At 46.5% G+C, this 23,854-nt stretch overlaps 1 protein-coding gene across 1 annotated transcript in view; it reads left to right on the forward strand.

The window, feature by feature from the left end:
* LOC127205081 (uncharacterized) overlaps positions 1 to 23,854 on the forward strand; it is a 176,460-nt gene that overhangs the window by 53,684 nt on the left and 98,922 nt on the right. The window contains exons 12-16 of the mRNA XM_051164240.1: positions 6,043 to 6,155; positions 6,498 to 6,630; positions 6,944 to 7,147; positions 17,296 to 17,488; positions 20,041 to 20,168. Coding sequence (XP_051020197.1) covers positions 6,043 to 6,155; positions 6,498 to 6,630; positions 6,944 to 7,147; positions 17,296 to 17,488; positions 20,041 to 20,168 — 771 coding nt within the window. The remainder of the gene's footprint in view (positions 1 to 6,042; positions 6,156 to 6,497; positions 6,631 to 6,943; positions 7,148 to 17,295; positions 17,489 to 20,040; positions 20,169 to 23,854) is intronic.

The raw sequence follows: 23,854 nt of genomic DNA on the forward strand, positions 1-23,854 counted from the left end.
AGAGCAGCAAACTATCAGTAGGCTCTCTCTCCTCAGCTGGCATCTCGCCACGCTGAGGGCTGCCATTGCCATTTTGCACTGTGGCATATGTCACTGTCATATAGGAGCATATAGCCACAAGGGGACATTAAAAATCTCTGAGACTTCTGCTCTTTCAGTCAGACTGACAGGATGACGGGGGTGGGGGGTGGGGTGGGGGCGAGGGAGGGCAGAAGAGACAGGGCGCTCAGCACAGGGTATCTTTGAGCTTCTTGGGTACTGGGTAATTTACCTTTTCAGATGTTAACGTTTGAGGGCCTGGATGTGGGGAGCTGCACCTATAACCTTAGCACTTGTGAGGTGCAGGCAGGAGAAGCGAAGTTTTAAGGTCCTCTGCTATACAGCGAGTTCGAAGCTGACCTGGCTACATGAGATAATATCTCAAAATAAAAAGAAAGGAAAGGGGGGAAAAAAAAGAAAAGAAAAAAGACAGAAAATCTTAAGCTCATAATCAAAAATTTGTTTTCTCGCTGGCTAAGAAAGCAGAAAGAAGCCAGGTGGTGAGGTGGCTCACGCCTTTAATCCTAGCACTCGGGAGGCAGAGGCTGGTGAATCTCTGTGAGTTCGAGGCCAGCCTGGTCTACAAAGTGAGAGTCCTGACAGCAAAGGCTACACAGAGAATAAAAAGAAAAAAAGAAAGCAGAAAGAATTAAAGGCCAATTGGTTTAAAGGAGGAAATAAGAGAAAAGGATTGGTAGAGAGGGGATGGAATTAGATGTTTGAAAATATATTGGTCCATGATATTTTCAAACATCTCAGCCCAGCTCCATCTAGGGGAGATGATGTTGTGTTTGAGCTAAGGTCTGAGGGATGAGGACGAGCCAGCCACATAAACTGCCTTGAAAAAACTTTCCGAGAAGGCAGGAAGACAACACTGTTAAAGAAATTCTGAGTCAGCCACTACCATTTTATTATTTTATTTTTTTAGCTGAATTTTCCCATGAGTCATAGTTGGTGACTTCCCCAAGTATTTGTCACTTTATACCGAATCAAGGCCCCCCACGGACTCAGTACCATTCTGGATGTTGAGTGGCAGTCGGGTGCAATCAGGATTGAGTCAACAGTGACCCCTGGGCAGAGTGCTGGGCTGTGGGCACGGATGGGTTTTGCAAGCATGTGGAAGTTAAGCTCCTTTTAGCATCTGTACGTGCATGCAGCAGGTCAGCACTCTAACTCTGAGGCTGGCAAGTGGCAGCTAGCAACCTGAGCAAATATCTCTCCCAAGGGCACTCTACTTAGAGGAAGGCAGAGCTCAGGGCAACTTGACAGCCATGAGAAAACACAAGGAAATTATAGTGAAGCCTCAGAGGAAAACTGCTCATCAATAAAGCTTTCATCAGGGCTTCCACTTTTTAATAAAATGATTATTTAGAAACAGTTCAAGGCTTACAGAAAAGTTACAGCAGGTTCTCCTGCCACCCGTGTCTTACGTTTTTAGGGTGCATTCATGAAGTGAGGAACCAACCTCAGACATGTAATAGGTGTCGGCAAGTTCCACCCGCTCTCCCTATGAATATCCCTCTCAGCTCCAGCCTTCTCACCAGGGCCCCGATTTGAGTTTAAAGCGTACCTGCCAGGTCTGCTTTGGTGTAGTTTCCCAGTCTTTCCCTGCTTATCATGATTGTGGCAGCCTTTAGGAGGCCAATTGCACAAATTTTCTATGGGTACTGAGGACTGAGCCGATGTTTGCACAGCAAGCATTTGCTGACTGAGCCTTCTCCCCAGCCTCTCTGCTGTTTTTAATAGTGTGCGTTTCTACCGTGTTACTATTCTAGTATGCTACAGGCTACACGGCCACCCGTGAATAGCTCCAGTCAAAATCTTCTTGTATTTAAAACCAGGTCTGAGGACAAGGAGGAGAGTTCAGCTGGTGAAGTGCTTGCCAAGGAAGCCTGAAGACCAAGCTGGGCATGGTGGTACTTACCTGAAATCCCAGCAGGAGGGTGGCGGGAGCAGACAGCTTTCTAAGACTTGCTGGCCAGTCAGTATAGCACACCCAGTGAGCCCTACGTACATGTGAGAGAGGTCTTGTCTCCAAAATAAAGATGGACTGCTCCTGAAGAAGAGTTCAAGGCTGATCTCTGGCCTGTCACACACACAAAAACCAGTACCATGATTCATACACGTGTGCATGTATGTGTGTGCACGTGTGCACACACACACACACTCATGCATAAATCAGATATGATGGTACATGCCTGTAATCTCGGCGTAAGGGAGGTAGAGACCAGAGAATCAAGAATTGGAGCCAGCATGGGCTATATAATAAGCTCCAGGCTAGCCTGGGCTGCATGGTGAGATCTTGTCTCAAAAACAAAGCAAAACAAACCAACCCCTCCAAATAAACAAAACAAAAACCCAGACCTACATGCTATATGTGTGGGCTCAGTGGTACTTGATGGACATTCTCAACACCTGGGCTGAATTCCCAGCAGGCTATGGGGGAAGGAACATGCCTGCTTTGCTCGAGTGTGTGTTACATTAGAATAGATCAAGAAACCAAGTTTCTGGCACAAAAGATGCCAAGATACCCGCACTTCCTCCACCAGCCACCGATGGGCATTCTGGCTCCCCTGTGCACCCTGATGTGGATTCGTTTGCCTGGGTACTGGCTAATGTTTACAATGACACTACTGTAGTTTGAGTTTGGCGTCTATTTGCCGTTAATACCAAAGGCTGGCCTGTCTTTGCTAACGCAATTCTAATTCTGTGTTGACTCCAAGATCTGGGTTTGGGAAATGAAGAAAACCATCAAGTTTGCTCACCTTCGGTACTTGATGATGATGTCTAGTTGCGATAACCCTGGATCTGATGGGCCGTAAGTTTTAGCAGCCGTTGCGAAGGGTGAAATATATTTAGCTGTAGGCCCGATTAGGACAAGGGAAGGCCCAGCCAGGCTGTACAGCTCCCCCAGAGCCCATGATCTGTTTGTCAGCCCAGTGTCCTTGCCACCTCGGTGAGAAAGCCCACACTGGCATGGCTCCGTAGAGATTTTCTTCCGAGGGCAATGTGTAAAGACACAGTATGAGCTGGAACACTACGGTGTGGTTCCTGGCAGGAAGCACCAGGCTGCAGCACTAGTGGTGGAGACTTTGCCAGTTCTCGGCAGCTATGTACCAGAGACCCACACACACACCCCCTGCCTCGCACTTAACCAGACTGACTCCCGTGATGTGCAAGGCAGCTAGCAGGAAGTGCGTTTGGGAGTATAGTACATGGCGGCTCCCGTGAGCCAGATCAGCAAAACAAAGAACTTTTTTTTCATGGTGCTCCTCATCAAACTCAATAGAATATTTATTTATTAACTTATTTATTTATTTATTTATTTATTTATTGAGACAGAGTTTCTCTGTGTAGCCTTGACTATCCTGGACTTGCTTTGTAGACCAGGCTGGCCTAGAACTCACAGCTATCTGTCTGCCTCTGCCTCCCAAGTGCTGAGATTAAAGGCGTGTGTCACCAATGCCAGGCAGAATATTTATTTTTAAAAATAAATATTTTGGGGGGGGGCGCTGGAGACATAACTCAGTGATTGAGAAGACACTGGCTGCTCTTCCATTGATCCTGGTTCCTCCCAGGACCAGGGAGGCTTACAACCTCCTATAACTCCACTTCCAATGGATCTAATGGCCTTTTCTAGCCTCTGAGAACACTAAACCCACCCAAGGTATACAGACTTCATGCAGGCAAACACCTATACACATAAAAAATAAAATAAAATACATCTAATTATAAATAAATATATAAATTCTTTCAGGCTAGCAAGATGACTGAGTGGATAAAACTGCTTGCCACAAAAACCTGTTGGCCTGAGCTCAGTCACTGGAACCCACAGTGAAAAGAGAGAGCTGACTCTCAAAAGCTGTCCTATGACCTCCATATACATAATAAGACATGTGCACAAACATGTCATAGACTTACACATCATGCATGTGCACACATACATATCTAAAAAATAAATATAGTCTAATGATAGAAGGAGTGCATATTTATCATGGAAGAATTGGGCAATGCAGAAAAGTGTAAGGAAGAAACTAAAAACCACTTTTGTCTGTATAATCTGAAACAACACTTGTTCTAAATGTTCCGATTACATCCCGACTGCAAACACTAGTAAATCATAGATGCTTGATTCTACTTTCCAACCCACTGTTTCTGCCAACTTTTAAGAAGGAAGTGAGAGTTGTAGTCAGTAGAAATCCAAGGCTCGAAATCCATGAGCTCAGCCATGTTGGAAAACAACCCATTTGTAGGCAGGGTCAAGGGTCAAGGTCAGGGTCAAGGGCAAAGATCTGACACTCTAATCTGCCCAGCCCTGTTTGTCCCTTCTCCTATTCTGAGAGGAACGTCCTTTTGGACTTGGAGAATTTTCCATGAGGGGCTGTGGTTGGGCCCCTTTTCCCAGAGGATGATGGGCCATCTCTTCCTGCTTGCTTGCTCCCTGGCAATCTGCTGGCCCAGCAATACTTTGGTGGTTTCTTTGATCATTCTTTCAAGTGTCTGTCACTGTAATTCGATGTCACTTTTTGCTCTGGTAATGTTTGGAGCAACTGAAAAAGTCACAATCCCATCAGAGAAAGGATGTGGCTGAGAGCTTCCCTTCTGGGGCCACGCGGAGCTGCTGCTGGGAACAGTACAGGCTCAACAGGCAAAGGACCCCTCACATACAGTCTTAGGAGCTGCGTCCATTAAGCCTAAGTTGTCTGCTGGTCACAGTAAAGCAGGATGACAAGGGATCAAATGATTTGGAAACTAGACCTTCTCCCCCTGGACTGAACAGCTGGATGTAGCTAGAAAGCACTGTGCTGCCTAGCAACTCTGCTCCATGGACCCCTTGGGCATCTCTGTCTGTTCTGGAGTACCAACAGGTGTGGCCACTATACCTGAGATCATGCAGCCTGAAATGGAGCTCCAGATGTTTTTGTTCTAAAGAAGGTGGAGGATTGGGGTGGGGAGCCTACTTCGTTGGGATATTCCTCAAAGCTGTCATATGGCTGGCACTTTGGCCGTCTCTCCACCCTTTTCCTATTCCATTATAATCCCAGAGCTACACCGGCCAGTAGGGGAGCCTTGGAAATGTCATGTCCATTTGAGTGGCCAAGTGCCAGGATGAATAGTCACCTGCTGTAGTAAAAGAGGAAAATGGCTATTTGGAAGCCTCAGAAGATTCTGCTAGAAGGTCTTAACTGCAACCCCATGAACCAGACAGATAGAAAGTACACAACCCAGAGGAGTTTCCACCTCCACCTCTGCCGCTGGGCCACCATGGAAGGGTGCACTTTGGGAAAATGAGTTGGGTGCCTAGGGGTCAGAGGGAGGGCAACTCAGAGGGCGGAGGGCAGACCACAGAGAACACTGCCTCCGTGCTTGTCCCTGGGGTCCCAGGGAGATGACGGAACCCTTGTGAGCACCAGGAAAGATGAGTATGTAAGATACTCAGCCAACAGGGGCCCTGACTAAACTTGGAACTCACCAGTCAAGCCAGTCGGTGAGCACCACATTCAATAAGAGGCATTGTCTTAAAAAATAAAAATAAAAAGGGAGTGGCAGGAGAGAAGTGAATGGAGACACCTGACACCCAACTGCAACTTGAGTGTGTGTGTGTGTGTGTGTGTGAGAGAGAGAGAGAGAGAGGGAGGCAGACAAACAGACAAACAGACAGAGACTCAAGTGTTTAAGCATGTATGTTCTTGAAAAAAATGTTTTATCAATTGTTTTCCTGCAAAGTGAATCATACACAAGACAAGCAACAGAGTGGCTGTTTTATAAAAGCTGTCAATAAAACAAAGATTTGTCTGGTAAAACAAACAAACAAACAAAAAACCAGTTACTCCCTCATTTATTATAGAAATCTAGATTTTCATATGTTGTTAGGATTAAAGTACTCTGTTAACACATCTGATATGGTTTGGACCATGACATTTACTTCCATGATGACCTGTGATTTTGTTAATATTGTAAATGTTTATGCAATTGAGCTGATACTATTGATTCATTTGCTAGAGTGAAAACGCGAAGGACAACAGGCTTTCAGTGGACCCGAGCAACGACGACCTCGCAAGACCACATCTCAGCCGAAGCTCTCACTGGTCCCTCCCGCAGAAATCAGAGACAGGGTAATTAGGTTTTGGTGTTGATGATTCCTGGAAATGGATTTTAAAACTGTGAGAAAAATTGAGTGACGGATGAGGGTTTAGCTCACATATTATCTCAAAAACACCGAAGTCGGAGTAAGAGCAGACATCTGAATTCGTGTTTCTCCTCAGGACTGCCCCTTTCAAATGGATAACTGCTTAGTGACTTGGCTCTTTATATTTATGCGAATGAGGCGATTATTTTCCTTCCAGTGTGTTTCTGAAAATGGCCTTCATGTCAGTCTCACACCCCATGGGACGTGCGGGTCTCCTGAACTGCGCTGAGACGACAGGTTCTTACTCTTTTTCTTCTCTGTGTTAAAGATACAACTATGTCGTGGCCCTACAGCTGCTGGGTTTGAGCGATGGGACGGAGCCTGACTGTAACCCTGTCCTCATGAAAGGGGCCTACTTATCCTTCCTGTGCCTGCGCCACCTGCACATCCGGGAGCTACAGGTTGGGAGATGGTGGCGCATGGGCTTCCCGCCCTGGAGATGTCATGTCTGATTGTCGACAATGGGGCCGTTCCTACCTTTAGGAGCAGCAATGCTGTTTTCATGTTTGGAGCGTGCGTGCGTGCGTGCGTGCGTGCGTGCGTGCGTGCGTGCGTGTGTGCGTGTGAAATCAGTCCCTTCCAAGCATGAAGCCGTCCTTTCTCCGTAGCCGGGCCACCCCACCCTGAGGTCCCCATCATCAAGTTCCGCTCTGTAGAGCGGGGACAAGGCACAAGGAGAAGGGCGGTGCCCTGATCCTGTTTTCTCTGTTCCAGCGCACCTGCTTGGGAGTTCTAAATTTCTTCAGATCGGTGGAGCGAACTTTGACAATCAACACTTCAGGCCTTACCTTGGTTTCAGGGAACCTGGTCCCCACCATGGGAGATAATACTTGGGTAAATACGGCAAAAGGAGGCTTGGGCACCCTGCAAGGTCTAGGAAGTCACCACTATGTCCACAGGACACCCGCTGAGCACAAGGTGAGCTGTTCAGCTGAGGTTTTATTCCCTGACTAATGTGTCTTCCAAAAACATTTTTTTTTTCTTAGCACTCACAATATCCGTTAACACAGCGAAGTAACAGGTGGGGACAGAAATTATGTGAAGCAAAATAAACTTGATTCGGAATAAACCGTTCACAAGTGGGGGCTGAGGGATGGGGAGCAACGGACCAGGGGGCCAGTGAGGTGTGTGTAAAAATGCCCACAATGTATTCCGTCCGAATACTAGGATCAGTCAAAGCCATTATCTTGGACAATTAATGTATGTTAATAAAAAAATATAACAAAAGAGAAAATGACTTTGGAACTACAGCAAAATTTAGGGATCAGAGCTGAGTGCGGCTGACTTTAATGTGAATTGAGCAGGAAGAGCCTGAGTTTGAGACCCTGTCTCAAAGCTAAGCAAATAAACAAGCAAGGCCTGGCAGCATCCACGTGAGATCAGGAGGTAGCTGGAGAGCAGAGGGCTTAGGAGCCACAGGAGGAAGGGAAGAGTTGAACCACAGTAAACAGCATGGCCTGAGTCTCACGGATTCTCACAAAAAAATTTTTTTAAGATTGATTTATTATGTATACAGTGTTCTGCCTACATGCACACCTGCCCCCCAGAAGAGGGATGGTTATGAGCCACCATGTGGTTGCTGGGAATTGAACTCAGGACCTTTGGAAGAGCAGACAGTGCTCTTAACCTCTGAGCCGTCTCTCTAGCCCCTTTCACAAAATTCTTACAAAAGGACTCTCTTTGACCATGTACCAAGTACATTTTTATCCTCTTTTTTATTTCAAGTCCCCTTAAAAGATACTAATTAAGCCAGACATGGTGGTGCATACCATAATGCCAGAATTCTGAGGTCAGGGGTCAAGATCACCAGCAGCTACATAGCTGGGGACAAGCCCTGGCTACATGACACTGTAGCCAGGGCTACACACACACCTGCAGTACACGTGCTCCAGAGGTGAGGCCCAGGGATCACGAGTCTGAGCCCATCCTGGGTCACATAGTGGGACCATCTCAAAATGATGAATTTAAAGGCCAGCAAGATGGCTCATTGGGTAAAGGTGCCTGCAAGACAGATGACCTGGAGTACACTCCCTAGGACAACATGGGGGAAGGAAAGGACTGACTCCTGTCAGCTAACGTCTGACCTCCATACTTGTGATGTACATCCGTGCATTCACACACTCTCTGTGCCATGCACCCATGTACCCATGGGCGTGCACACATACACACGTGCGCACGCACACACACACACACACACACACACACACACACACACACACACACCCCTCGCACAAAATACATGTCTTAAAAATGAGTTAAAAATCTTAAGGAATGTGGCATTAGATTGACAAATGTAAAAACAAAACAAAACGAAACAAAAACGTATTTAGCTTCAAACAAGTCATATTCTGAACTGTGGCCCCTGACATATGCCGGCTATATCTATAAGACAGGAAATTTTACTGTTATGTGCTGCTCATGTGCACAGAGTCTAGACAACTCTCTGTGGGCAGTAGAAACACAATGAGAACTGTGTATAATTAAATTTTTCCTAATAACTACATTTAAAACATGCAAAGAAACGTATAAAGTTAATTTTTATACAACCCATGTGACCCCATGTGCAACGTACATCATTATCCCATGTAATCAATGTTTACAAAAATCAGCGGTGAGATAGTGCTTGTACGTTTGTCTGAATTCCTCAGAATCTGGTGTATATAATCTACAGAAAGCTTGTTGGCTCAAAGCCACCCTATTGGACAATGTAGGTCTGGATATTGGAGAGTATTTTATTTTGCTCACCCAATCTCTTAGGGTATTCGATCACTACTCAGGACAGCATTCTCCTTCCCCTTCCTTCTTTCTCCAGCTCTCTTACCTCCCACCCCATCACCCCACTCCTCCGCTTCCTTATGCCCTTGAGCTCTGTCACAGACCCAGTTGGCTTACTCCTTCATGGACCTTTGGAGGAGACGCAACACTCTCTTCAAACAAACACCGGTGTGTTCTGGGGGTGTTGGGACTTGGTGTTTTGGCATCAGAAGGCTGTTAAGAGGAAGCGGTGGGAGATGAGGCTTCTAGAAAGACAGAGCCAGAGCATGAGGGGCTAGGCTCCCCTTACATGTAGGACCAGTCCCTAAGGTAGCAGGGAAATGGAGTATTTTAAAGAGGAGACTGTCTTCCTCGTTGATTTGTATGTTTCTCAGGGTCTTAGCCAAATGTAATCATGCTTGCTAATTTGCTGGAAGCCCTCCATGGACTTCCTATTCCTCACAATATGAAGCCTAGGCTTCTCAGTGACATGTGGCAGGATGAGAATGTTCTGGGCCCTGCCAAGTTCCCGGGGCCTCACTTCCCTCTACCGTCCTTACAGCCTCCGTGAGGTAGGGCCTGACTCCCCTCTGACTAGACAGAGCCATCCTCTGGGCTCCTCTGCCCCTCTCTCCTTGGCAGATGTGTATTCTGACTCAACAAGCCATTCCAAAAATCTTTCTGGAAACCCCTTCTTTCTATCTCTGTGCAGGACGAGAGCTTCACTGACTCACCCGTCAGCTTGTCTTCAGAGCCAGCACAGGGCTTTGCTCATTATCTGTTCCCATAGGCTGTGAGCCAGGCCTGCCTTCCTCCCACAAGTGTGCTGGGCTCTGTTCTAGGCACAGGAGCCGAGCAATACACAAGCCCAACACAAATTCCCGCCACAATGGGACTTAACCCACAGAGACCTAAAATAAGCATGTAACACGTATCAAATATAGGGTGGTTTTGGCACCAAAATTTCCCCTGGATTTCTAGCTCCTGCAGTTGGGTAGGGCTATGATTAGCTTTGAGCTGTGAGCAGAAATGCCATGAGACCGGGTCAGGCCTAAGCAATTAGGAACTGGTCCACACCCTCTGGCTGTCTCCTCCTGCTTGAGCCAGTAGAAGGCGACAGTCATATGACAAGACAACAACTCCCTCACCCTTGGTTGCAGCTACAGGACAACAGCCTAAAGAGCCACTAGTCCAACAGTGACTCTACATGAGTGAGGAGTTCGCTGTCAGGCCGCTCTGCTTTACAGCTGTTGACCACAGGGTAACCTGGTCTTGTAGTCTACTGAAGGTTGTGATGATGGCAAAGAAGAAAAGTAACAAAAGGAAGACAGAGTGCTGGAGCGGGCCCAAGGGTGCGCCTGGTGAGGCCACGAAGGGGAAGATCTTACAAGGGAGGACCCATGGGTGAAACGACTTGACACAATTCAGGAAGCAAATCTGACTGACTGGAAATGTGCCAAGCAGAGAGAAGTCAGTGCAGAGGCCCCAAGCAGGGCTTTCTCCAGCCCATTGCAGGGACAGCAGGTGTGACAAGGCTGGACAAAGGGGACAGCAGCAGAGTGAGGGCTAATAGGTAGAGAAGGTTCTAGCCAGCCTTGTGAGCTGTGGCGAGGACTTTCACTCTGGGCTGGCAGGGAGCCCTTACAGAGTTAGAATAGAAATGCGAAGCTGTTTGACTTCCCTGTCACCACTCATGCTGTTGTTTTGGAAACAGACGAAGGGCACTGCAGGTCTTGGCAGAGAGCCTCCTCAGGAGACTCTTGGTTATTTCTTACTGCTCGGAAGCTTGGAGTTGTTGGTATCAACTGAGATTTGATTGGGAAGGTTAGGATCTCATGTAGGACTTAAAGTTTGATTAATCAATGGTTATATTAACCAACTCCAAGACAAAGTGTCTGAGGCAACAACCAGTGACAGATGATAGAATCTGGTGCTGAAGAGACGGCTCAGTGGCTAAGAGCTCTTGTTGCTCTTGCAGAGGACCTGGGCCCAGTCCCCAGCACCCACCTAATGGTTTCTACCACCTGTTAAGTCAGTCCCAGGGGATCTGATACCTTCTTCTGGTTTCCACTAGCACCGGACACACTGAGCACACATACATACATATAGGCAATATGAAATAAACATGAAATAAAAAATATTGAACCTTGAATTTTAAAAAAAAGGTAGATTCTGAATATATATGGTCATGTGCCATATATTTGACTCAATGGTGGATCACACATACAATGGCTTCATAAGACTGTTTTTCTCATAAGCTGAAAAGTGGCTATTGCAAGGGGACACAGTAGCCTTGTTTGTGGTATGGTGCTGACAAGCAAGCCCGTTTAGATGTTCTGATATCCAAATATTTATGTTTCTATTATGACTGCCTACCACACTCAGCATAGAAACGTGCTATCTAGGTTTATAGCTTGTGTCTTAGTTAGGGTTTCTTTGCTGTGGAGAGACACCACTACCATGGCAACTCTTATAAAGGAAAACATTTCCTTGGGGCTGGCTTACAGTTCAGAGGTTTAGTCCATTTTCATCATGGTGGGAGCCTGGCAGTGTGCAGGGAGAAACGGAGCTGTGAGTTCTACATCTTGATCAGCAGGCGGCAGCAGGAGACTGTGAGCTATACTGGGCATAGCTTGAGCATAGGAGACACACTTCCTCCAAGGAGGCCACACCCACTCCAGGGAGGCCACACCCACTCCAGGGAGGCCACACCCTATGGGCCAAGCGTTCACACACATGAGCCTATGGGGGCCATTCCTGTTCAAACCACCACAGCCTACAATCAATAAACGATACCATGTATGTAAAAGGCTATCCAACCTAGATTTGCACAAACACATTCTATAGTGGCCATACAACAGTGAAGTGATCTAACAACACAGCAGAGCAAAGTGAACATTAAGTAACACCGGATCTTCTTAAAGATCCAGTCAGAGTGACTTCCAGATGAAGAAGTCGAGAGGGATTTCAGAGTTTTGACCTGAGCGCTACAAGTTTGGAGTTCCTGTCATCAGCTGAGATTTGGTTGGGAAGGTTAGAAAAGTTTGGGGTGCTTACTTGCGTAATGAAAGGAAGCTGGGACCTGGATTTTTTTTCTTTCCTATAGTGCATATTTATTTAATGATCAGCTGCGAAAACAAAGGCTCTGCTCACAACAGAATGTTTGGATCAAGCCGGGTAGTGGTGGTGCACGCCTTTAATCCCAGCACTGGGGAGGCAGAGGCAGGCAGATCGCTGTGAGTTCAAGGCCAGCCTGGTCTACAAAGCAAGTTCAGGATAGCCAGAGCCACACAGAGAAACTCTGTCTCAAAAAAAAAAAAGAAAAAAAAGAGTGTTTGGATCATAAGGGAGACTACACAGAAAAGCCCTGCAAGGTGCACAGCACTGTTGATATGTGGAATGATTAGCTGCAGTGAAAAATATACATACAGAGCAGGAGAAAGTGTGAGCAAAAGATCCCTTTGGCCTTCTTTCTTTCTTTCTTTCTTTTCTTTTCTTTCTTTTTTTTTTTTTTTGGTTTTTCAAGACAGGGTTTCTCTGTGTGACAGCCCTGGCTGTCCTGGAACTTGCCCTGTAGACCAGGCTGGCCTCAAACTCACGGAGATCCACCTGCCTCTGCTTCCCAAGTGCTGGGTTTAAAGGCGCGCGCCACCACCGCCCAACTTGGTCTTCTTTGTTTTAAAAACAAACAAACAAACAACAAACAAAAACCACTCACACTTGAGAGGCAGAGACAGATGGATCACTGTGAGTTTGAGGCCAGCCTGGTCTACAAAGCAAGTCCAGAACAGCCAGGGCTACACAGAGAAACACTGTCTCGGGGAAAAAACAAAACCAAAAAAAAAAAAAAAAAAAAACAAACCAAAAAAAAACCCCAACAGAACAAAACAGAAAACACCCCACTCATCCCAGTGTGATGGTTATGTGAGTAAAAGTGCCGGCCACCAAGCCTGTCAACCTGGGTTTGCTCCCAGGAACCCATATGCTGGAAAGAGAGAAGTGAATCCTACAAGCTGTCCTCTGACCCCACTCCCCCTACACACAAACATACCTGAGAGAGGGAGAGGGAGGAAGGGGGGGGGGGAATTGAGATTTTTAATGTTTTAAAAATTGAAGCTGATGTGTCTGCCATTTGCCCAACAGTTTTAACTTGAGTCTTAAGTTAAATGACCATTAATATTATCTTGTTTTTTGGTTTATTTTTTTGTTTTTTTCCCCCCCAAGACAGGGTTTCTCTGTGTAGCCTTGGCTGCCCTGGACTTGTTTTATAGACCAGACTGGCCTTAAACTCACATAAATCTGCCTGCCTCTGCCTCCTGAGTGCTGGGATTAAAAGCATGTGGCACCACTCCTGGCCCATTAATATGATCTTAATGCACAATAGTTTAGGGAAATATAGCCCAGTCAGATAAGTACCATCTATTTTGCAAAAAGGCCTAATATTCACATTAGTAAGGCGGAGGCGGGGGCGGGGCAGAGCTACTCCGGCGTAATGACGTCCCCTGCTTTTCCCGTAGTCACTTTACCCGTCAGACAGTTACCTCAGTCTCGGTTAATATCCAGAGGTTAGACACACATGACTCATTCCAGGGGTCATATTATTTCTCACTCAGACACTAATTACTGCCCTCCTCTTCCTGCCATTCCTTCAAGAACAATATTGCAGGACCGACTTCCTAGGCCACAGAGAGAGCCTTCAGAAAGAGGGTTTTCCTGTGACCGTGAGAACTTAAAGGTGAGGTGAGGAAGCAGGGTAGTCAGGGAGCCGCAGCACCACAGGCAGCGACCGCCAAGGGCTCGACATCTGTGCGCAGCTGTGGCCAAACTGCCCGAGAGAGCAACTCAGAGATTCTCAGGAACCCTGCGTCAGCAGTGATCCAGTTGACATATTTCTTAATTGCGACAGTCTCTAGGGCTGCCACACCAAAGTGCTTCAGAGTGAGTGAATGGTTTGTGGCAGAAATAGACTGCCACCTGTCCAAAGCCAAGGACTCGCAGGCCCACGCTTCCCCCAAAGACGCCAAAGGATAGCATTCCTCGCCTCTTCCATCTTCTGGTAGTTTCTGGCAATTCTTGTCATTCCTCCTCCCCTCCCCTTCCTCCTTCTTTCTCCTTCTCTATCCCTCCTCCTGCTCCTTCTTCCTCATCTTCTTCACCCCCACCCACCTCGTTTTCTTTTTTCTTTTTTAAAAACGATATATTTATTTTATGTATATAGGTGCTCTAGCTGCATGTACACCTGCAGGCCAGAAGAGGGCGCAAGATCTCAGTGTAGATGGTTGTGAGCCACTATGTGGTTGGCGGGAATTGAACTCAGGACCTCTTGGAAGAACAGACAGTGCTCTTAACTGCTGAGCCCCCTCTCCAGTCACTCTCCTCCCTAGGAATTAAGGCCAGGACTTCACAGCAGCGATGCATATACTGTCCCACTGACCTACCCCCCGCCCCCAGCTCTCTTCTCCAGCTTTTCATTTTTTTATTTCGAGGTTAGGTCTCAGTGAATTGTTCACATTGGCCTGTGGTGTGTGATCCTCCCACCACAGCCCCTAGCATACAGCACAGCTGGGTTCACAGGTGTGTGCCACTGTGAGTGGTCACCTTGACATTTCTTGACTTACATACAGATCACGTAAAGTTCAACCTATGGCTTCCTGTGGCCTTTTCCTTACACTGTCAATATCCAAATTTCTTCTTTTAATAAGGACACTATTCACTGGAAAGAACCACTGTAACCCAGTAGAGTGAGCTCTTAGTTTGATTATTTCTGTAAAAAGTCTGTTTCCAAACAAAGCCTAGTTCAAAGGTTTCCGGGTGTACGTGAATCTGGGGGACACTGTCCAACACAGTAAATGACTAAAACACAAGATGGCTAATGCATTTTGGAGGAGCTTGTAGAGTTAAATGTTAACTGATTGATTTTTGTGCGTGTGTCAGAGGAGAGCTTGGAGGCGGTCCCATCTCTGCTTTGAGGCAGAGTCTCTCTTGTTTCTGCTGCTGTAAGAACATGGAGGCGGTCCCATCTCTGCTTTGAGGCAGAGTCTCTCTTGTTTCTGCTGCTGTAAGAACTTGGAGGCGGTCCCATCTCTGCTTTGAGGCAGAGTCTCTCTTGTTTCTGCTGCTGTAAGAACTTGGAGGCGGTCCCATCTCTGCTTTGAGGCAGAGTCTCTCTTGTTTCTGCTGCTGTAAGAACATGGAGGCGGTCCCATCTCTGCTTTGAGGCAGAGTCTCTCTTGTTTCTGCTGCTGTAAGAACTTGGAGGCGGTCCCTTCTCTGCTTTGAGGCAGAGTCTCTCTTGTTTCTGCTGCTGTAAGAACTTGGAGGCGGTCCCATCTCTGCTTTGAGGCAGAGTCTCTCTTGTTTCTGCTGCTGTACAGACTGCTCAGGCTAGCTGGTCCACAGGCTTCCAAGCAATTCAACCACCTCTGCTTCCCACCTCTAGTTAAGACAGCTGGGATTCCAGATGTGTGCTGCTACATCTGGGTTCTGGGGGTTTTCTTAGTGTGTTACCCATTGAGCCTCTCCAGCCCAGGACACACAGAATTAAACCCAAAATGCTCTTAGCAGCTAGCGTTTATGAATCCGATGTCCTCGCCTGTGCGCTGTTACATATTCCATACAACTATTATAGTGCAGAAATGATGAGAGCAGGAGACGGAAACTGGTCAGATCAGGCAACAACCTCAAGGTAGGAATTCCGAGATAGTCTTTATTGGGGGCTGGAAATGCCCAGAGAGATTTCTAGTTTCTGTTATCGTCTGAATGTCACCTCCACTGACCTACTATATGAGTGACAGAAACTGACAAGAGCCACCTAGCTGTGGCCCCACCCCACTCCCATTGGGCCAACTGGGCTGACTAGCTCATCTCTGTGTCGTTGATGTGTGTCCCCACCCCCACCACACACCCCTACACTCCGGTTTCTGCCATAGGCCCTTTATACAGTTCCCAAAGCAGCAGCTTGAGGGTACCGGCTTTCCGGGGACCCGCCCTGCTATGTGGAAGCTCTGCTGCCTCTCCTCTCCCCATAATAAACTTCTCACAAAACTTCTGCGATCCATGAATCTCATTGTTTGAATTCCTAAGACAGGAACCCGAAAGCTCAGGGTGGCTTTATTGGCAGTAGAGTTTGCAGGACGCTAAGACTTCTCCACTCTCAGCTAAACCCACCAGAAGCTGAGAGAGGCCCCCCCCCCCCCCCCCCCCCCCCCCCCGGTCCTCAGACATGTTAATATCCCCGCATCATGGTGTCCTGCCCCTCCTATTTTGCTAATGACCTAAGAGCAGCAGAGAGAGAGGTTCAGTCAGGGTAAGATGCTGATGGCTTCAAAGACAATTTAAGCCCGGGTCATACTGAGTGCCCTTTCCAGTTGCTCTGGAATTAACTGGAAAAACAAACTAATTTACACGACCCAGGAACAGCCAGCCCTTTGCACCACCATTCTTTATCCATAAATGTGCGTGTGCTTGTGTGTGTGTGTGTGTGTGTGTGTGTGTGTGTGTGTGTGTGTGAAAAACAAGTTCAGGAGGCCCCCCCAGCGTGGTGGCACATGCCTGTAATCCCAGCACTCAGGAAGGCAGAGGCAGGCAGATCGATGTGAGTTCATGGCCAGCTTGATCTACAAAGAGAGTCCAGGACAGCCAGGGCTACACAGAAAAACCCTGTCTGGAAAAAACAAAACAAAACAAACAAACAAAAACAAAAAACCAGACCAAGTTCAGGGTCCCAAGGAGACCCCTACCTCAATTAAAGTGTCTTGACAAGGCAGAACTTTACTTTTGCGCTGAAGGTGTGCTATCCATAAAAACTAAAAAGCAAGCACATAGAGATAGCAAACTCACTTGGCTTTTACTCTCATGCAGGTGACCTTGGCTTTTCCCCCCTTAGCTGGGGACTAACCGACCTCACGGTCTTTTATGACTGGCTGGTTTTAAAAGAATCAGCATAAGGAAAATGGAGGTGGGCAAAGGGGAAGTCGCCTCCAAAGTAGGAGAATGCAGCAGGCTTTGGTGTAGACAAAAGTTTTACCATGTGGGGGGATTAGAACATTTGCACAAAGCTCTTATAAGGTGGGGGAGATAAAAAATTTTTTTTCAATTCTTTGTGGTAAATAAAAGTTTCACAGTGTTTGACACAGAGGATGGATATATATATAAAATATTTTTTCCCAGCTCTTCACAATTCAGCATGCTTGTGGCTCTGCACCACCAGCCCACTGTGTGGAAGGCGAAACCCTTGACCTCAGGCATTTGGACTGACAAAATATAACTCTCCCTTTTCCGGTAACTTTGGGGGTTTGGCTCTCTTTCCCCAGGTCCACAGCATCCAATTCTTGGAGTTCTCGGAAGTCGAGAACCAGGATGACTTCTACAGCACAGACGCTGGCTGTGTCCACACTCAGGACCAGTTCGGTGTGTGTGTTATGTACGACGCTGCCCTGAGGGATTTGAAGGAACTGGAGTCAGAGCTGCTGCTCCTTGCCAGCCATTACATTGAGAAGGAGAAAAGTAAGTAGGCAGATTTAAATGTATATGCCAACTGGCCAGAGCTGGGGGGAAGTTCAGTGGCAGAGTGCTTGGTTGGTGTGCACAAGGCTCTTGTGAATCTCCAGTACTGAAAACAACAACAACAAAACACAGAACAAAACACACAGACCAGAGACCAAACAATACTATTTAAAACTTGAGTAAGCATACACAATCGCTTACCCAAGTGAACTGAGTCCTGTAAGCTGCCAACCGACACCCTCATCACGCACGCTCACATGCTTGGACGCATGCACACAAGCAAGCACTCATGCACATGCAAGGACGCCGCAACTCTCCTTTGTGATGGAGCTATCCTCTTTAAGGGATCAATTATAATTCTTGCTCGTTATATTGCTTGTTCCCCAGGGAAAGCTCCACATCAACCTTCTAAGTAGAAGGGATGTGGTACAGGACCCTGGGTGGTGGGGGGTGGGGAGTAGGGCAACGGGGGTGGGGGGGGGGGACAAAAGTGTAGAACAAATGATGTTTTTCCTGAGCCAACTGACCTTGAAGAAACCACATTTAGAAGCAGAGAGATCACTGGGCATGCAAGGGGATCTGGCTAAAGAGAATGCCAGACAAGCCTCAGGGGGGGACTCGGGACTTGGGCTAATCAAGCAACCCATAATTACCATTTTCGCTTCTTTTTGGCACCGTCAGCTAAGTTTCCAATTTTAAATGTAGGTAAGGATCTCTTGGGATCCATACAGTAGCATTTCCTACTGCGTTTGGAAACAGCTCAGACTGTTTAGGCACACCACAGCACACAACGGGAAGCTAGGGAAGTATTTGTGTATACTGTGGCAGAAGACAATTCATCTTCATCACGCTATAAAATGCTTCTCAAAGAGTGTTTGACAACTAGCTTTCAGATCCCGGGCGGAGTTAATTTGCTATGACACTGTGCATATTAGAATACATATTAGAATATGCAGTCAATGCTACAATTGTATCTGAATTGGGCACTGAACCTTCTAGAACATTTCATTGCAGCTTTTAGTATTTTGTTTTCACTGGTTATACTACACACACCCTTCCTCCATATTAATTGATAATCCCATGTGGCTATTTTTGTCTGCAAAGAACACAATTTGGTTAAAAGACATTTAACCACAAGGCCACCTTTCACTGGAGCTAGCTGGTAGGGCCATTGTCACCCATTGTGAAATGGTTTCGCGTTTCACTACTGCCTGAGAGGACCCTGATCAAAGCCCATCTCTTGCTAAATACCCTTCACAGAGTCTATAATTATTCAGTTCACATGTCAGGACCTGGGCGTTTCTTGCCTTCTAGTATTTCCTCCTGAGGCAGGCCACTTATGAATAAACTGGAAGCAGTAATTATATTGGCAGTGGCGCTAGCACGGATCCAGTAGAGAGTATTGCTGCCAAATGGTGACGATGATTGACCTTACCGTTTTAAGGTGGCAAGTGATAGGATTAAAGGAGGTCCAGAAAGTTCTCTGGGAAACGTTGACGTGATTAACATTTACAAAAGCAATAGGGCTGGCGAGATGGCTCAGTCAATACGAGTGCTTGCTTGCCTTGCACTCATGAGGACCTAGGTTCCATCCCCACCACCAAAGAAGCTAGTTGCCAGCTCTGTAATGCCTGTTCTGGGAGGCAGAGGCAGGAAGATCCCAAGGGCTTGGTGACCAGCCAGCTTATCCTACTGGTGAACCCCAGGTCCCAGTGAGAGAACCTTCAAAAACAGCTCCCAAAGGTGCCCCCCCCCTCACACACACACACACACACACACACAAAATATACATTAATCTGAGTTGTTAAACCACCAAAGACCAGTTTTTGAAACAGGAGAAATATATGTTCTGCCATCAATGTTATCTATAATTCAGGGACATTTTAGCATAGATTTCATGTCAACTGATTTTATTCCTAAATAGTGTTTAAAGGGCTGGGGATGTGGCTCTGTTGGCAAAGTTGCCTGCCAAGGACGCAGGGGGCCCTGGGCTTGACGCCCAGCACTGCCTAAACCGGGCACGGTGGACATGCTTGTGATACCAGGACTCAGATTGTGTGGAAGAGATAGGAGGATCAGAAGTTCAAGCTCAGGGCTAGCCTGAGCTACATGAGACTCTGTTTCACAATAACAAAAAGTGTATGAGCTAGGTGTGATGGGGCTTATAATCCCAGCCCTCAGGAGACAGAGGCAGACAGATCTCTGTGAGTTTTACTTGAGTCAGAAGTGCACAGTCAGGCTCTGTATAAAAGAAAGAAAGAAAGAAAGAAAGAAAGAAAGAAAGAAAGAAAGAAAGAAAGAAAGAAAGAAAAGAAATACCTAAAATTAGTTTTTAAATTTAGAAAGTAAAAACACAACCTCCTGCTGACTCAGAAGTCAGCAAGTGTGGTGTTCAGGCCTGGTCTTCACAAGTACTTTTAAGTTAACTTTGGGGAGTCCTGGTCACAGGCTCCGATCTACTCCTGAGGTGGAGCTAATAGTCTCCTTGGTCCCCAGAGAAGGAGCATTTTGAGCAGGTGTGTCTCTAACCATTGCCACTGGCTTCTTCCCAGGCCACAGGGAGGATAGCCAATCAGAGAGCAGCCAGCGCCGGGGCTGGGCCCATGCCAGCGTGGACAGATTCGCAGTGCTGTGTGACCTGTGGGGCTGCGAGGCAGATCTTCTAGAGAGCAAACGCCAGGTATGACTTCTAGAAGGCAAACTATTTGCTGGTTCTGGTGGTACACACCTGCAATCATCGCACCCAGGAGGCTGAGGCAGCAAGTTTGAAGCCAGCCTGGACTACACATGTGTTCCAGGCCAGCTGGCTGCATAACAGGACTGTGTCAAAGAAAAAAACAAACAAAAGGAAACAGCAAAGTCCGTTTGCACCAAGGCAGCTTTTATTGTTGTTGTTGTTGTTGTTAAACCCAGTGAGACGTTTAGGGATGCTCTCAAGAAAGCGAATAAGCTTTAATGAATTAATTTTCACTTATAGCCCCCACATACTGAACACTGTGTGTACGTGTGTGTGTGTGTGTGTGCACACACAAGTGTGACTCACTGAATACTAAACCCAAGGCCTTGTTGATCCTAGGCAACTGAGCTATATCCTAAGCTCTATTTTTCTTTTCGTTTCTTTAATTTCAGAGGTTTTTAGACTTATTTTGTCGTGTGTGTATATTTTGCCTGCATGTATGTACAAACGCGACATATATCCCTGCTGCTCCTGGAGGCCAGATGGAAGAGGGTATCAGATCCTGTGGAACTGGAGTTATGTTTGTGAGCCACCGTGTGGGAGCTGGGAATCAAACTCTGGTCTTCTGCCATCTCTACACACCCCTCCGTTTACTTTTTTATATGAGACATCTCTCATTAAGTGCCCAGGCTAGCCTTAAGCTAGCTTTGAGGCCCTGGAAAGCTTTCAGACATGTAGGCCTCCTGCATCAGCTTCCCAAGCAGCTGGAATTTCAGGCCTGTGCTAGTTAAATTTTATTCTACACACAAAGAAAGAAAGAAAGAAAGAAAGAAAGAAAGAAAGAAAGAAACTGCTTTTGCTTACAGGCATAATTCCTGTGAATTAGGCTTTTCTTAGCATGTGTAAGTTGTTAGTAAGAATGGGTGATGATGGCTCACACTCATAATCCAGTCATGAAGACAAGCTTAAACAGAGGCAAGCTGACTGACTAATCACCGCTGGAGTGTGCTACCGGGCGAAAGCTGTGAAACAGGAGTGCTGAGCACAATACCCAGGAAAGCAGGGAGTGCTGAGCGCAGCATCCAGGAAAGCAGGGAGTGCTGAGCACAGCATCCAGGAAAGCAGGGAGTGCTGAGCATAGTACCCAGGAAAGCAGCGAGTGCTGAGCACAGTACGCAGGAAAATGGAGTGCTGAGCACAGCACCCAGGAAAGCAGGGAGTGCTGAGCACAGTACGCAGGAAAATGGAGTGCTGAGCACAGCACCCTGGAAAGCAGGGAGTGCTGAGCACAGTACGCAGGAAAACGGAATGCTGAGCACAGCACTCAGGAAAGCAGGGAGTGCCCAGCACAGCACTCAGGAAAGCAGGGAGTGCTGAGCACAGTACTCAGGAAAGCAGGGAGTGCTGAGCAACGTAGTCAGGAGTCTGAATACAAAGCAAGGAAGTTGCAGGTTGCTAACGCCACAACCACATAGTCAGCAGTTCACATCTTAGTAAGAAATGGAACTTGCAGGTGAGCCCTTCCAACCCGCAGATTGTTAGGAGAGGTTTTTAAAAGGCTTACTTTGATTTTTAACTTTGTGTGTGAGAAGGTATGTACACATGATGTACATGTGAGTGTGTGATGTACATGTATGTGGAGGTTAAGTATCTTGGAACTAGAATTAATTGCAGTTGAGAGCCACCTGGTGTGGACGTTGAACTGAACTCATCATTGCAAGAGCAGCGAGCACACACACACACACACACACACACACACACACACACACACGTATATATGTGTATATATATATATAATTTATTTATTTTTTATTTCATGTGCATCGTTGTAAGGGTGTCAGATCTCCTGGAACTGGAGTTACAGACAGTTGTGAGCTGCCAAGTGGGTGCTGGGGGTTGAACCCCAGTCCTCTGGAAGAGCAGCCAGTGCTCTTAACCACTAAGCCATCTCTCCAGCCCCGCAACAAGCACTTTTAACTAGTTCCATGCTAAGAGTTGTCATTCTTTTTTAATCAAAATTAAAAATTTACCTTGCTAGGTGCAGTTTTGAAGATCTATAGCTACATGAAAGAAAGTATTCATATCTTTTAAAAAAATTTAATTCAGCTGGGCACAGCTGTAATCCCAGCACTTGGGAGGCAGAGGCAGGAGGATCTCTGTGGGTTCAAGGTCAGCCAGGTCTACAAATCAAGTCCTGACAGGCAAGAGTACACAGAGAAACCCTGTCTTGAAAAACCAAAGAGAGAGAGAGAGAGGGAGGGGGAGAGAGAGGAAGAGGGGGGGAGAGGTTGATTTAGATTCTAACAGAGGCACCAAGAGTCTTTACCTGTACAACTGTACAAGGTTTATACAAAGCCTTCATCCTGAAGGTCCACGGGCTCCTATGATGGCAGTGGACATACGCCTTACTGTTTAAAAGGCATCTGAATGGAAGCTCTGGGGTATTTGATTACATATAAGATTGCTGCTTTAAAAAAAAAAATTAAAAAAAAAAGATTGCTGCTTTGCCATCATAAAAATTAAAATACACTTCTAATGTGTGGTATATATAAGTTTACTCAGTCTCTGTGCGCAGCGTCCTCATAACTGTGGCACATCCAAGGGCTGGCGGCGTCAGCGGGAAGAGGTATTTGTCTTGTCTGACAACTGTCAGAAAACTGTCACTAAAGTCGTCCCAGAGGGAAGGATACTTAACCTCACCACTAAGATATTAATAAGATGTCTGGCAGAGAAAGATTCTTAAGCATAGGAAATGACAGGGCGTGCCACCTGGGGAAGGGCCAGGTGGAATCCTTCCTTGGTAGACTGCTAATGGGTCGGGTTTACATGTAAACCTGATGGGGCAGAGGCAGGAAAGGGCTCGTGAACCATTGATTTTTGAAGTTCGTTGGATAACATGGGTTTCGTTTTTTAAAATTTTTATTTATTATGTATACAGTATTCTGCCTGCATGTGTGTCTGCATGCCAGAAGAGGACAAAAGATCTCATTGTAGATGGTTGTGAGCCACCATGTGGTTGCTGGGAATTGAACTTAGGACCTTTGGAAGAACAGACAGTGATCTTAACCTCTGAGCCATCTCTCCAGCCCTACATGGGTTTCTTGTCATCCATTTTGCCCAAGAAAATTTCACAGAACTCCCGGCATATACCAATATACAATAGGTATACAAATCAAACCTTACTGGTACTAAATCATAAAGACATTTAGTTTAAAATAATTCTCTGGCAGATTGTGGTTCTGCCACTTATTAAGAGCAAATGAACATTTCCACACTAGGGAAATGGCTAGCCTTGCTTGTCTAACACAACCCAGTTCAAAGATACACTAATGTGATGTGTAACATACTGAAAAATGACAGCAGGAAAACTAAAACACTATAAAAGCACAGTGCTTATAGGTGCGATAAAACACTGACATTTATATCATGCAGTGATCTCAGGCGGGTGTTTCAGGAGGAGTTCATTGGCATGGTATGGCGAGGTGACATTAACAGTATGAAGTGTGTATGTTGTGTGTTCAGAACACGGCCTGCATGGAAGTTGCATGATGCAACATGGACGAACAGTGCTCGTATGCATTTGATTTTGAGCTAATTTTTGGCTCAGAAACCTTTTAACAATGCCGTGTGTGTGTGTGTGTGTGTGTGTGTGTGTGTGTGTGTGTGCATGTGCACACGTGCGTGCATGT

The sequence above is a fragment of the Acomys russatus genome, chromosome 21, assembly GCF_903995435.1.
Source record: "Acomys russatus chromosome 21, mAcoRus1.1, whole genome shotgun sequence".
Lineage (NCBI taxonomy): Eukaryota > Metazoa > Chordata > Mammalia > Rodentia > Muridae > Acomys > Acomys russatus.